The sequence below is a fragment of the Neolamprologus multifasciatus genome, chromosome 18 (genome assembly GCF_963576455.1).
Source record: "Neolamprologus multifasciatus chromosome 18, fNeoMul1.2, whole genome shotgun sequence".
In the NCBI taxonomy this organism is placed as follows: Eukaryota; Metazoa; Chordata; class Actinopteri; order Cichliformes; family Cichlidae; genus Neolamprologus; species Neolamprologus multifasciatus.
Window position 1 is genome coordinate 34,948,321 of NC_140456.1, and position 15,528 is coordinate 34,963,848.

At 45.0% G+C, this 15,528-nt stretch overlaps 1 protein-coding gene across 3 annotated transcripts in view; it reads right to left on the minus strand.

Moving 5' to 3' along the window:
- Positions 1-15,528, minus strand: part of cdh6 (cadherin 6) — a 56,239-nt gene continuing 40,711 nt past the window's right edge. The window contains exons 9-11 of one of the 3 annotated variants that reach the window (XM_085139395.1): positions 11,630-11,747; positions 6,972-7,223; positions 1-2,063 (exon numbers count right to left, since the gene is read on the minus strand). In XM_085139395.1, the coding sequence (XP_084995521.1) occupies positions 1,519-2,063; positions 6,972-7,223; positions 11,630-11,747 (915 nt within the window). In that variant the 3' untranslated portion in view covers positions 1-1,518. Of the gene's footprint in view, positions 2,064-5,631; positions 7,224-11,629; positions 11,748-15,528 lie in introns of those variants that run through there. The other 2 variants (XM_085139393.1, XM_085139394.1) reach the window with 2 other exon arrangements.

The window sequence follows — 15,528 nt, forward strand, 5'->3', positions numbered from 1 at the left end:
CAGTGGTATCGCACATCACTACTCCAGAAGAAATGTGTTGGAAGAAATGTCTGCAGCAGGACTTTCCTGTTGCATTAGAGCAGTGTTTAGTAAAACGACTGTAGTAATCATGCATCGAAATTACTGGAGTGTAAGACAGAGACCAAAGCTTCAATACAAAAGTTTATTTTCATCAAATTAAAAAAGCAGTAACACATCATCGTATATAGAGAGTAGACTGCCCACAGTCTGGGTGGCGTTTGAGGTTTTTCCCTTCTCAGAATATCATCATCGTGTCCTGTAAATATACGGAGCCAAAGGAAAAACAAGTGGACATTTTCATTTTAAGCCTTCAGAGCAGAGCAGGGTCACGAAACACAGCTGGAACAAACTGATACTTTTAGTGAGACACACAATACAAAACTCCTGATATAAAATCATGACATGTATCACTGTATCACACAGGTTGGCGGTTGTGATTTCACCTTCAGCTTCATTAATTAGTGTGACTAAAGCTAATGACAAATTCACTGTCCCAGTTTTACTTAATTACTAGGGGTGCAACGATACTCATATCGATATTGAACTGTTCGATACAGTGCTTTTGGTTCGGTACGCATATGTATCGAACAATACAAATTTGTAATTTATTTTATCAACTTTCCTTCTGACGATGCTGTCTGTGTTGAGCGCTCAGTGGATCTGCGTTCGACTACTCCGCCTAGGCTGCACTGTCGAGCGCAGATCCACTGAGCGCAGCGCAAGCTAGCGAGACAGAAGCTAAGCTCGTTGCAACATGGCAAATTGAACCTCCCCCACCCTCATTCAGATCTGGCCTTTGGAACTATTTTGGTTTTCATGTGACGTATGACCCTGAAGGTAAGCGCGTCATGGACTAAAGTAAAACAGTATGTTGGATGTGCCAGCAATGCTCAATTACATGGGTGGGAACTAGTGCGTTAGCGCAGTTAGCTCGTTAACGTGTTGAAACTTGTATTTTGTAATAGGAAAAGACTCTGGAGAAATTAAAGATGCAACTGATTATAGTTCCAGTATCATGAGTTCAACCACAGTTCTGCCACCAGAACAAGAAAGACAAACAATCATGTAGGAGTAAGTCGAGCCCTCCATTCTCAGCCAGCCAACAGGCATCCACTGTTCTGTTTGCAGGGCAGCAGAAGGGCACTTTGAAAGTTTCCTATGATTGGAGCTGAAGATATTTGGGCTTCACCATTGTGATAGTTGATTAACATTTCTACATAAGATTTAAGACTTTTATCCCCTTTGAAAATGACTTGGTAAACCGTTTCTGGACGGGTGTGCAGTGAGGATCAAAGGTTAGCTGGTGATCTCAAATTTTATTTATAGGCATTCGCACCAACCAGCACATCTGTTGGGTTCTATATGAAGTCTATGTGTGCTGAAGTGCTCACATTTGCTTAAAGCAATTTTAAGAGGCAACTCTCTCAGTTTAGTAGCTTGGATGTTGCTATCCTCAGATCTGCAATGGTCTAAATGTCACCTGAACTCATCTAACTGTTAGAAGTCACTGTCCTCAGCCTCGTACAGGTCAGCTAGTTTCCTGAAACGGGGCCCCCAGTCACTCAGGTAGTTGTAGTCCTGTTCAGCCTCGGATGAAGCCGAGCCCAGTGAACTGAGCGACTCGGCCACTGACCCCGCTCCTTCATAGGCATACGTGGCCAGTGAGTCGTACGGTGGCGCTGTGGGGCTACAGTCATTCTCCATCACTCTCTGGTTGATGAACTCGCATACATCCCCATTATCACGTGCAGCCATGCGTATTGGAGGCATAAGCAGGCTGGAGGGAGCTGGGGCAGGGTGGCGAGTTGTTGGATACAGCAGCGTATCAGTAGGGATGATGTCACGCCTCTGGTTAGCACCCTCATCAGAGGCAGCTGCAGCAGCTGGGTGTCTCAGGGCGCCAATATCAAAAGCCTGGGTGTCCTCCTCGCCACCACCCTCATCATTGTAGCTAACCACGTTGTCCCTGACATCTTCTTTGGAGATAATAAGAGGTTCCTGCTTCCTTTGGTGTCTCAATGCTGTGAATAGAACCACAACCACTGTAGAAAAGAGAACAACGATGCAGGATTAGATTATAATCATGTCCCAGTGGAGCATGAATTTAAACAACCAGCCACCATAGATAACAGATATAAGGACCACTGCTGCTTAATTAAATGATCTCATTTTTGGTCACTTTGTGTTTCTTTGTTATGCCCTATGATGAACATTGTTCACAATAGTTGCTGAGATCTGGGAAGAAATGAAGCCCTTTATCTACTGGTAAAATCAGACTCTGTTATGTGGTAGGCACCCTGTTGCCTCTCACAGTCCTAAAGCAGTTGGGTGTGATTTAAACAAGGAAGTGAGCAGTTAAACAGGATATACCTGTCATCATTCACACAGAGTTAAAATGGGCTAGAACACGTGTCAAAGTCAAGGCCCGCGGGCCACATCCAGCCCGGCGTACATTTATATCCGGCCCGCGAGATCATTTTATATAGATGTACTATTATTGTTATGCATGGCCCGGCAATATGAGGCGCTAATAATATACAAACTACAGATCCCATAATGCAGTGCTGCAGCCTCCTTGCTGACCGCTAGGCTAACTGGGAACATTCCTGCATCAATCAAGTCAAACTTCCGTTATCCGGTCGTTAAGTGTGTCGTCACTAGCCGTGTCTGGGCCTAAACTCCGCTGCAGGTCCATATATCAAACGATCACTATGGCATTACTGAGAGTTGAAAAACTGTCTAAAGTCTTTCATCTTTAATAAAATGATCAGCGTTCTGCTCTACCAGGTGTAACAGTTGAGTTTAACATCCAGGCATCCATGAAAACGGAATTTATGACATTTAACAGAGTTAGAAGTTAGCAGGAAGTTAGCTCGCTAGCTTCTATCTAAATACAACATAGCATGTCCTGACTGCAGGGTTTTGGAAACAAATTCAAACGTACAGCTCTGTTATCACTTCCAACATAAATGAAGACAGAAAACTAAACAGCAGTGACGTTTGTAGGGTTACTGAAGTTTGGCTAGCTGGTATATAATGATGTGCTACGTGACTGCTAGCGACACAGCTATGTTAGCATAGCATAAACAAGCTAACTTTTTTTCCACTGGATAAAAGTTAACGTGAGTGTTCTCGGTGGTCAGGAACAAATGTAATTGCATGGCAGGATGCTGTAAAAGGACCAAACTTCAGCCAGGAGAACAACTGAGATAATCCATCCACAATACGAGGTTAGTCATTCATATACTGCTGCATGGGCTGGGCTGTAGTTACATCCTAAGGTTTTAAAAACTGAGCTTAAATAAATGATTAGCGGTGATAAAAGCCGAGGGAGGTCAACAGTGATCACTGACTGTTTTAGGAGCTTTTTGAGATTAAATAGAAGAAAATACAAAACATTAAACATGTTAACAACACAAAAGCCATATTAAACGCAGACTACTTTAGGCCCGGAAGTAGGATTCGTCACGTCATCGCTTAACGACCGGATTGTGAAGCTAGCCGCTCACAATGGTGGAGAGAAAAGTTGATTCTGAAAGCAGAGCCTTTCAGCGCCAGTGGGTGACTGAACAGACATGCTGGTAAACCCGTGTGTCTTATTAGTGGAGCTAATGTGGCTGTAATTAAGGAATTTAGTTTAAGACGGCACTACGAGACAAAACGTCAGGATAAGCTGAAAAACCAAAACGCAGAAACTACAGAAAGTAGAATCTGACATTTCAGCAGACTTTTTCACCAGAGCAAAACCACAAAGTGAAGCTGTTGTGAAAGCAAGTTTTATTGTAGCAGAGGAGCCAATTCAGCCCGGTACCACTCTGAAGAGCTGCGTCGTGTCCAGACAAAACGCAAATTTTGGCAAATGTGAGCCTGAGCAGAAATACGATTGCTGATCGGGTTTGTGAGATGGTCACACATTTTGAACTCTTAAAGAAATATAACAAAAGGAAAGCTGAACTAAAATGATCCAGCAAACAAAAACTGTTGTGAGTCGCCCCCCTTATATCTCCTTTGGGCTTTTGGAGCCTTGACCTGACTTTTAAAAAGTAATTGAAAAAAAGCTCGATGCTGCTGAAAGATGAAAAATAGATATTTGCAAAATTCTGCCTAAATATGTATTTTACCTGGTTAATGTGTGTGGCGGGGCGTGGTCTGCAGCGCCGGCTGTATGCGTACAGCAACCGTGTGTGAAAAGTGGTCAATAAAGAGATGCTGAAAAGCGTGTTCATGCAAACATCGTCGGGTCTGCTGTGATATGTTTACAATAAGACTTCTGCTCCTGAACCTCTGCGCACAGTGTCTGCAGATCAGGCTGTACGAAGTCACTTTCATCTTTACAGGACTGTAAGCTGTCGTCTGTGAGGCGTGAGCGTGTTTGTTTTAACATAGTTCACGGTGGAGCTGCTGACATAATGTGGATCCGAACATCCAGAATTGTCCTACCTGGGGTTGAAAGTCTCGATAAATGCACGCCGTTTCGGCGGGTATATCGGCTTCCGTGAGTGTGACGCTTATTTTGAGCAATGAAAAAATAATATAATATAATTTTATTTTTATATTTCTAGAACTACAAGTTAAAAAAGAACTAACATAAATAAAATACACTTCAGCTAAATACTTCTAATTTATTTTCCCAAACCACGCGGAGCCGCAGTATAAGGACTAAAGAGCCGCAGGTTGCCGACCCCTGCTCTAGATTCTTGGTTAGCTTAGCCTTAGCATGCTATCTCTGCAGGTGCTTGCAAAAAGCCAGAGTTGTGTAGCATGTTGTTGTTGTGACTGCACTTTTATTTTTATTGCACCAAATGACAATGTCCTGTTTTCCTCACCCTACACATGAACTGAAATCAGCTGATTGTAGCACAAGTGCAAATGGAACCAATAGTGAGATCAAGCAAGCAGACCAACAATTCCAAAGAATTGAACTTCTTGATTTTCAGCCCATCATCACTTTATGTGCACTTGTAATGGTGGCGATTTTTAAAATAAACATGTTTTAACGTGAAAGATTTTTATAGTGGGCCTAGGTGCTGCAAACGGACTGACAACAAAAACCGACTATATGTGTGGTGGGGTAGAAGTTTGGATAGAAGCAAGCCTTGATATTTGTGTATGCTCCTTAGTGTGCCCAGTAGGGGTGGGTTTTTATAATCGATTTATCGATTAAAATCGATTCTGGCTTGGATAACGTAAAATCGATTCATTAAAATCCTGAATCGATTTTTTTAATATAAATTTATTTTGCCCGAAATGCCAGAATCTCTGGTGAAATCTCACAAAATCTCAACAACCAAACAGCTAAGACAGTAAATGAGAGCAGGAACACGGATTCTGCACAAAGACGTAAACACACAGCGCGACCCGCGGATCAGAATCAGTGAGATGTCGCCTTTCTCACAGTCGGGGCTGAAAGCCGACAGCTCGCTGATTCTGATCTGTCGGCGGCTCCGCGCATTGTGTTCACGCCCCTAATGCGCTGATTCTAAAGCTGTTAGTTTCTCCAAACAATATTGACCGAACCAGCAGCAAAAGAAGATCCAAACTACGCTTCACATAAACATCGTCATGTATTCACTCTGACTTTTACTGTTTTGCTTCCACCACGATGCACAGCTCTCTCCCTCTCTCTCTCTCTCTCTCCCTCTCTCTCTCTCTCTCCCTCTCTCTCTCTCTCTCTCTCTCTCTCTCTCTCTCTCTCTCTCTCTCTTCAACAACAGTTTCCCGTCTAAAAATCTGTTTTCTTCATTATTCGCTTGCTTGCTCCGCACAAGTCTACCGTTGTTTACAGCGCTGTGGGTCGCTGTTTTTTTTCCTGTTTATATACTTCCGAAAAGAAAACCTAATTTCTGCCGTTCAATACTGAACAAATTTAAACTTTTTAAAATTATGCAAAATGCAAAACGCTGTCTGTAATAAAACCGCTGTAACTTCAGAGGTAATGTTCATGTGTTGATTAATGGTTTTCTTTCGTTTTTGATGTACTGCAGAATATTTTTATAAAATCCCAGAACAGGAAAATCACCTTCATGTTTTTCTGTGTTTTATCTTCAGCTACTTTGACACAAAGGCCTCTGCTGTGATGCTCACACCTTTGATAAAGTCTTGCGTGTGTCAGCTTCCTTTTTATAGATACAAAAATATGTAAATTTACTGATCTGAATTATAATATTTCTGACTGTCAAAATTTCCCAGATTCAAATCGAATTAAATCGAATTAAATCTAGAAATCAGCCCTAGTGCCCACTGTGTGTTATTCTCACTATGCCCACATTCATACACATACTTTTATGTTTTTCTCTGTGCTTTTCATCTAACATTCAAACTCTGATGGGAGTTGATGAGGTTGGAGTTGGTATTTTGCCCAAGGATATTTTGGCATGTAGATTGGACAGCCACGGATCAAATCGCCAAACTTGACCTGCGCTGTCTCCTGAGCTACAGCAACAAACACATTTTTTTTGTTTGTCTCCTTAATTATGAAGAATGAGTCATTTTATGGTCTGCTACATGGCGTCCTTATTTATTCTTAGCCCGCAGGAAGAACAACTGTATACACCACTTTCTAGCTCTCATACCTGTATATCTGCTTCTTCTTCTACACTGTAGCTCACATCTTCATCTAGACACAGATATCGCCCCCTTGTGGTCTGTCTTTGAACTATATTAACTTTACAGCAACAACGTCTGATCATTATGAGTTTCCCTTTAAGGACAGTGAACGGTGTCTCCGGGGAAAAGAATTGTGTCTGCACCAAAACTGTAAGTGTTTTTGTTTGCCCTGCTCTCAATCTCAGTGTTCTGATTGGATGAAATCACAGAGTGTTCCTGTAAACAAAGTCACTGAAGATTCCTCAGCCCTCCACTTTGGGGAAGGACTAAGATGGTATGATATGGTACAACTATGATATATAAATACAGGATACACATCTGTTTGCATGTCCAGTCATACTTACAGAGGAGGATGATGGCACAGAGGAGGATGGCGATGAGGGCTCCTGTGCTGAGTCCAGGCGAGCTGCTCAGAGCTTCGGGTTTACACAGCTCCATGTTGCCTTCATGGTCACAGGTACAAACCCTCACAGTAAGTGTGCCAGTGCTGCTCTGCATGGGGTAGTCATCGTCGGTGATCACCACGGGAACCAGGTAGACGCTCTTGTGAAGGCGGCTATAGGTGGCTCGGCCAGTCAGGATGCCAGCAGTGTTATCTGAGTTAGAGAAGGTTCTGTTAGAAGATCAGCATGGCAGCGTGACACTGTGCTCTCACAATAGAGGGTTGAAAAACACTAATACCAGGGTGCAAGGAGAATGTGGGTGCAACAAGGCATTACTAACAGGTTCTCCCTCACTGTTAAAGCATGGACAGGAATCTCTTTTACAACTTCGGCCAAAGTAGGGACAGATGAACAGATAATCATAGTGCAAAACGTTTGCAATTAAATAAATATCTCTGATGAACTGTTTTAAGATAAGATAACTTTATTGTTTTTAGAAAAGTGTTTAATACTTTTTTAAATCTCTGACCACATGACAACATTCAAAAAGAAGATGACATTGTAGAAAAGCTGCAGAGCGGAGGGATTACTGCTGCCACAAGAAAATATGAAATGCAAACTGAACAACGAATCCGTTATCGCTCACACTCCTACCAGTAAATCTGACAGGTGCTGCCACTGGTTTTTTTTTTTTTTTTTTTTTTTTTGCCTGTCCCATTTGGTTCTTTAGCCGTCAGAATTGTTGTCTGAAGACCAACAAGGATACCCAATGGATTTATTTTGCCAAATGGATCATCAGCATTGCCGTATTGGTCCATTTGATCGACCTTTGTTTTTATTATTTATTTTATTTTATTTTCAGTTGAGGGATAGGAAAGGGAGAAAGTGCAAGAGCCCAAGGAGGACCACCGGAGGGGCATCCGTGCCACCTTCATGGGAAGGGCTGAGGATCCCCAGACGAGGGGTCACCCAGTAGCCACCGGGCAGGAGCTAGAGGGGGCTGCACCGGCGTGCCCGCCGGCTCCGCCGGCAGCCAGCTGTGCCAGAGTGAACCGAGCCACAGGCACAGAGGCCGGAGGCCCGAGGGCCCTCCGCGCCCCGGAAGAGGCCCGACTGAGCAGCAGGCGCCAGGCCCCGCCAAGTAGCCACCGGGAGTGAGCTGGCACATGACCTGAGCGCCCAGCCCCGGACACCAAGAACCAACAATGCACCGACCCCTGAGGGCATCAGTCACCGGCAGGGAGTGTGGTGAGGGGAGATAGGCCTCCACACTTTGGAGGGCCTTGGAGTTCCCAGAGAGGTGGAGTCTAAGACCCGACCTGACATATAGACACAGACAAACAGGCACACACAGACACAGACATGCATTCCCACCCTCATGCACACATATACAAACACTCAGCACTCACCCAACGTAGGAATAAACGTAAATGGACATGTACACACAATCACACTCCCCAAACATACTCTATACCCCGGGTCCAGGTATCCTCACCCCCAGAGATGGAAACGGCACCCAGACCCAAGAGATGTTACCCTTCCCTCCGTGGTGGAGGCAAGCAGACCGCCCCAGGCTCCGCAGCAGCAGGGAGGCCAATCGGACAGCCAGCATCTCTTCCCAGCCCCCCCGCCCCGATGGCTAGCAGAGAACGGGGGTGTGTTAAGACCCCATACCTCCCTCCTCCCGCTCAAGTGTAGTGTTGCTGCGTGTTGCTCTAAAGTGTGTTTAAAACAAGGGAGAGCATGGTGCTGCTGCCAGAGAGCAGCAGGTGTTAGCACGGCCCCTCCCGAGAACCCTCAATGTCTACATGGATTTAAAATTGAGAGGTGGGCACCGGCGCCAGAGGCAGGTTTGAATACACAGACCGTCTACTGGACGCCGTTAACGTGCCCAGCCTCAAGGCCCTATATATATATATATATGTGTGTGTGTGTTATGAGAGTGTAAGTAATGTGGATGTCTAAGTTGTGAGATAAAATTGAGGCACAGGTGGCCAGAAGAGGACAGAGGGGGCGGGAATGTCTCCCCTGCACCCTGGTGACACACCCGCACCCCAAAGCCCTACCTGTGTGGGTGGGTGTGGTGGAGCGGGAAGAGGGAGGCAGCCGGGGATGGGGAGGAAAAGAAGGGAGGGGAGGGTGTCCCTCCCTAGGGCCAGCTCCCCCGCTGACCCCAATAGGCACCCCCGTCCTCTGGTATCCACCAAGGCAAGGGAGCCCAGGCCCATCCAGACCGGGGCCTACGGCAGCAGCACCGCCAAGCCCCACAGGACCTGGGGCAGCCCACTCCACCCCACCGCAGAGGAAACTGTACCCACCCCAACATTCAATCATCTCCCAGACTACACAAGACACAGACACCCAGGTTAAGTTTATTCTCCACCTCTCCTATGTCTCTCCCCCACCTGCAGAGTGGACTCCTGCAAAGATGGAACAACCTCCCTGCCAGTTGAAGAGCCCCCCGGTTAGGCCGATGCACAAGAGGCCCCCTGCGCCAGGTGCTGCCACTGGTTTAATGGGTTAAGTGGAACCTGCTTAACATCGACATCAAGAAGTGAACTGGTGGGGATGGGATCCCAGGTGTTCACTGCGTAAGTAGGTCACTGAAAGAGGCTACAATCCCCACCTGCTACGACCATCATCCCCCAATCCTGGAGCCCTGGAGCTCCCAGTTGGCGTGGGTCGAACACGCCCACAACCTGCTGACCTCAGAAGCCACTGGCCTCTGGCCTTCGAAACCTCACTCAGCTACCAGCCTCCTCTCCCACCATCCACAGAGGGTAAGCAGTTGGTCCCATTCGTCTAGCATCACTTTCGGAGTTTCTGCCATCTTTGGAAAGCCACGAGTGCCGCCCCGCTCCGACCCAAGTAACAAAATAAACAGTTGGCTGATCGCTGCCAGATGCTGCTCCCACCCTACCGGGTTGGCAAAGAGGTGTGGCTCTCGTCTCATTCTTCTTCGGACAGAGTTTTAAAAAACGACCTCCCAGCTTCATCAGGGCCCTGCTTTCATGACTGATTCTGTAACTGTTCATTTAAAACTGCATACTAACATCAAAAATTCATGTTTTTAATGTCTCCCAGTTAAAGCTGGTCCAGACCAGTTGGTGCTTTGTGTGAATGCAGTGGTTCACACATACGGTCGGGACCGGAGGAGTTTTTCCCCTTCTGATGCAAACACCTGATGGTAATCACGCACCTGTGATGATGAGCTTGTTGGGCAGTCTTATCAGGAAGCTGCACAGAATCAGTCTTTACTGGATTGTTGTTCTAACCACAGTCAGTCGAGCTCCTCTCAAACTTGTCATTATCTGGATTTTTGGGAGTGTATTCACCTGTTTGTCCCTGTGTGCAGGTTTCTGATTCCACGAGACAGCAAGTGGTGAGCTGACGTTGGACTGGACCATACTATGCTCAGAGCTCTTTGAGCAGTAGCATGTTTGTCACCTTTATTCACTGTAAATACTCTGTACTCACTGGACCTGTATATAGGTCACATGATAAAACAGCGTTTCGAAGCCTGAACTCTACAGCACGTTACATTTATTGGTCATTCATTTCGATAAGCTTTACCTTGGCATGGTCACATTTGGTTTGTCTTGCACCTCAGTTTTGCACTCTCGTAACTTTTGTTAATTTTTATTATTTATTTATTCTTAATTACACTTTCCAACTCGAACAACTTACCAATGGCCAGTTTTCAACCTCACTGGTCCTTTCTCTTCTGTTTATTTCATTTATTCTATATGCAGCTGCGAAAAAGATGGCTGTCAAAAGTTTCATTGTACAAAACCAGACACCAGAGTTCAAACAACACCGGTTCTGATCAGAACATGATAGAAAAACTTCACATTGATCTAAGCTGTACCCATCTCTCCCTGCAGTGCTGGCCTCTCCATCACATTAATATCTACCTCCACCCTCATGGGGGTATTTAATTATTCACAATTTGTATGTGTATTGCAAATGCTGTGAATGATATGTGCCAAACTTTAATTGTGTTCTGCCAAAAACAATTCAAGTATGAGCTGCCTGACTGAATTATGGTTTCGAGTAAAGGGTTATAAGTCAAACCATTTAAACACTGGTTTAAAATGCAGTAAGTTATGATGAAGTCAGTATAGACCTCTGCTTCAACAGATGTATTATCTGAGTTGGCTCCCCTGGTGGTGGCTGTGTTCATGCAATGAAGAGCAGCATCTATTGTGCAAATGTATATCTACGATTAACGTCAATCAACCTGTGCTGCATTGATAGATGCTCACCCAGCTACCATCAATCTCAGGCCGAGGCAGATGTGGGCAAGTCAAGCTCTTTGGTGCACTCACATAACTGCAATGTGGATTCAACAGTAATCAGAACAAATATGATTTGGTCCTTGGTGTAGACTGAGCGGCTAACCCAAGGAGCCCTACACTGTATGTCTCTCAGTTTCAGCTAAGAAAATGAAATGCTTCATCAGTAACAAGTTACGGCAAAAATATCATCATATTCGTTTAAATTGGTTTTATGCATTTTTTCCTACATTACTAAAATATTTTGGTTTAGTTTTTGTTTCATGCAATTTAAGTAAATAATACCTAAGAATCAAGTTTGAATAATTGTGTCAGATCACCTACCTCCATTGTCTCTGACGCTGAAATTTCTGTGGTGGGTCTCCTCTGGAGCCAGACTGAAGGCAAACTTGTGTCCTGATGACGGCTCGTCAGCATCAACAGCACTCACTGTCTGGATCCGCTGCCAGAGACATCAACATTGATCAACACGAGCATCACGGTGGAGTCTGTAAAGCTGCCAAAGTGAGCAGCTTAGATATGATCAGGCTCATTGCTGCCTGTGCTACAAACACCATCAATATCTCAGCAACAGCAGTCGATTAAACAGCGCTTTGAAAAAGAACAGGAAACAGTGGTTAGCTTACCAAATCACACGCAACAAATAAAACAAATACTTGATACCTCCATTAAGACTAAAGCTGCTGCTTTACACTTTAACAGCAGCACTAATGAACCTTTCCTTCTTTGGAAGTAAGCTGTTTTCTTTTTGGTGTTCTAATGTCTTTACTCACCAATTTCTATTCAAATGTAACTACATACCTGCTTCCTGCTTTGATGTAACAGCAGGACACAAAAGCAGAGTCTTTAACTTTATGTTAGGAAAACAACAAATGTAGGATCACACTGAGTTTAAGATAAGATAAGATACCTTTATTAGTCCCACGAGTGGGAAATTTCATGTGGAGAATTTCAATGAAGAGAGGAGTAGATTATTCTACAGCTGTAATCTGAGACGTTTCTTGGTTGTTTTGATGTGTTTTATCCAACACTTGCCACTGTTGACATCCATTGTAGCTGAAATCAATCTGAGAACAGCTGCTGTTCACTGTGTAGCAGCACGACACCAACGTCCCACAGCTACCTTTCAAGTCTGCAGGTCGGAGAGTTTCATACTCCAAAGATAGATTTTGGTGGAGAATCAGTGTAAGGCATGAAGCCGACACAGCTTCATACAGTTTCGATGAATTTCAGGCTGAAACCAATTCAAAAAGTATGAGTGCTGTTAACACACTGAATGAACACATAACATGTTAATAAACTAATAGTGAAATAGAGAGTTCTGTTACTTCTGTGTGAAAAGGAGAGCTCACTGAATTGAAGGGTCCATATTGTCTTGAACTTCCAGATATACAATGTTCTAGCAGAGCAGATAATTTGTTTCTATAATGATTCTAAGCTTGTAACTGTTACAAGCTTAGAATCATATGGTCTTATAATGTGGGATAAAAATGCTGAGCATGTAATAATAATTCTGTCAAGTAACCTTTAATGAGTGTGTGAACTGCCTGCTCTTTAAACTAAGTGCTATTGTATCAGTGGCTTGTATGGATCAAACAAAACAAGACCAATATATACAAATGCATTTTTAAAAATTCCCCTCTCCATGCTGTGGGCGGTTTATCCTTCAAGCTCGGGTCCTCTACCAGAGGCCTGGGAGCTTGAGGGTCCTGCAGTATCTTAGCTGTTCCCAGGACTGCGCTCTTCTGGACAGATGTTGTTCCCGGGATCTGCTGGAGCCACTCGCCTAGCTTGGGAGTCACTGCACAGAGTGCACTGATTGCCACTGGGACCACCGTCACCTTCACCCTCCACATCCTCTCCAGCTCTTCTCTGAGCCCTTGGTATTTCTCCAGCTCCTCGTGTTCCTTCTTCCTGATATTGCTGTCATTGGGAACCGCTACATCGATCACTACAGTCGTCTTCTTCTGTTTGTCTACCACCACTATGTCCGGTTGGTTAGCCACCACCATTTTGTCCGTCTGTATCTGGAAGTCCCACAGGATCTTAGCTCGGTCATTCTCCACCACCCTTGGGGGCGTCTCCCATTTTGACCTCGGGACTTCCAGGTTATACTCAGCACAGATGTTCCTGTACACTATGCCGGCCACTTGGTTATTGCGTTCCATGTATGCCTTGCCTGCTAGCATCTTGCACCCTGCTGTTATGTGCTGGATTGTCTCAGGGGCATCTTTACACAGCCTGCACCTGGGGTCTTGCCTGGTGTGATAGACCCCAGCCTCTATGGATCTTGTACTCAGAGCTTGTTCCTGTGCTGCCATGATTAGTGCCTCTGTGCTGTCTTTCAGTCCAGCTTTGTCCAGCCACTGGTAGGATTTCTGGATGTCAGCCACCTCCTCTATCTGCCAGTGGTACATACCGTGCAGGGGCCTGTCCTTCCATGATGGTGCCTCCTCCTTCTTGGGTTTCTGCTGCCTGAGGTATTCACTGAGCACACGGTTGGTTGGGGCCATCTTCCTGTTGTATTCGTGGATGTTTGTTTTCTCATCCTGGACTGTGGTGCTGACACTCACCAGTCCCCGGCCTCCTTCCTTCCGCTTAGCGTACAGCCTCAGGGTGCTGGACTTGGGGTGAAACCCTCCATGTATGGTCAGGATCTTCCTCATCTTGATGTCAGTGGCTTCTATCTCCTCCTTTGGCCAGCTTATTATCCCAGCTGGGTACCTGATCACGGGCAGGGCGTAGGTGTTGATAGCCCGGATCTTGTTCTTACCATTCAGCTGACTCCTCAGGACCTGCCTGACCCTCTGCAGGTCAGGCAGATCCTGAGGAGTCAGCTGAGAGATGTGTGTATTTATGTGTGTATTTTTCTTTAACTAGTCTTATTTTATTAAATGAGAAATACTAACAGAGAGATTAAAGGCTTTAATACAGATTAATGGTTGTACTTGATGGCTGCAGCTTTCCTAGCGACCTCTTCATGGTTCCCATTTGACTGTGGGATTCCCAGGTACTTGCAGCTGTCCTCGATGTCTGCACTGTTGCCTTTGGTAGTTCGATCCCTCAGGTCTGACTACCTTCCCTCTCCTCGTTACCATCTGACTAGACTTCTCCAATCTAAATGACATTCCAATGTCCTTGCTGTAGATCAGTGAATCGACGTCTCTTTCACTTGTTAGATGAGCTGGTTAGTCTCGGTGCTGCATTCACATCATCTAGTAGATTCTCAGAGGGTGCTTCACTTAGGATCATGGCCAAGCTTGAAACATGGATCCTCCAGTCACCAAGACTATCTTTCAGGTCAGCTCCGCTGACACCGACGATCCTTCTTCCATCACACTTGGGACTTGGGCTTACAGACGCCCTGGTGGGGACTCGAACCCACGACTCCCACTCCAAAGGCGTGTAGTCTTATTGCACAAAGCTATACACACATGTGTGTACCCATATGTGTTGGTCCTGGGTAACTGCTGTTGATCCACAGGTGCAGTTAGTTATTGTGACTGCATGTAGGTATTTTGTTAAACTAGTCTTGTTTTATTGAATGAGAATTACGAGCTGAGAGATTAAAGGGTTTAATACAGATTAGTGGCAGTACTGCAAACATGCACAAGTGCAACAAATACAGCAAACAAAGAGTCTGAGGGAAGCACTGGAGGATCTGTGTGGAACAAAAATCAGTGATTAACACTGATGGACAGATGAATAGGCAGAGAGATTAAAGGCAGAGAGTGTGGCAGAATCCAGAGTTGTAAGAGGACCAGTGGCAGCAAAATCTGGAGGATTTTAGTTGCTCGGAGGCTCTTAACTGATGAGCTCCTTTGCAGACTTGTAGGACTAAATCCTGCATTTTCTGCATGTGAGGCTGAATCTCCGGTGGCTCCTGTAGCCAGCCAAGCTGTTTGCTTGTACTCACGTACCAGCGTTAGGCAATCTTTACCAAAGTGCGTTAAAATGACCTCCCAGCCCATTGTTCCTTAGTGGTGCAAGTTTCAGTCATTATACAAATGTCCTGGTTATAAGGTTGGAAACCTGCAGCCAGCTGAGACTGAAGACGTCACTTCAATGAGTCACAAAACATTTCTTCCACTAAAAACGTCCAGATGAGCAGAATCAACTTTGTGGGAGACTTGGAAATAGATTTGTTGTGTTATAGCTAATGTGTGTGTGTGTGTGTGTGTGTGTGTGTGTGTGGGCACATACAGATGTGTGACCCTGTTAAC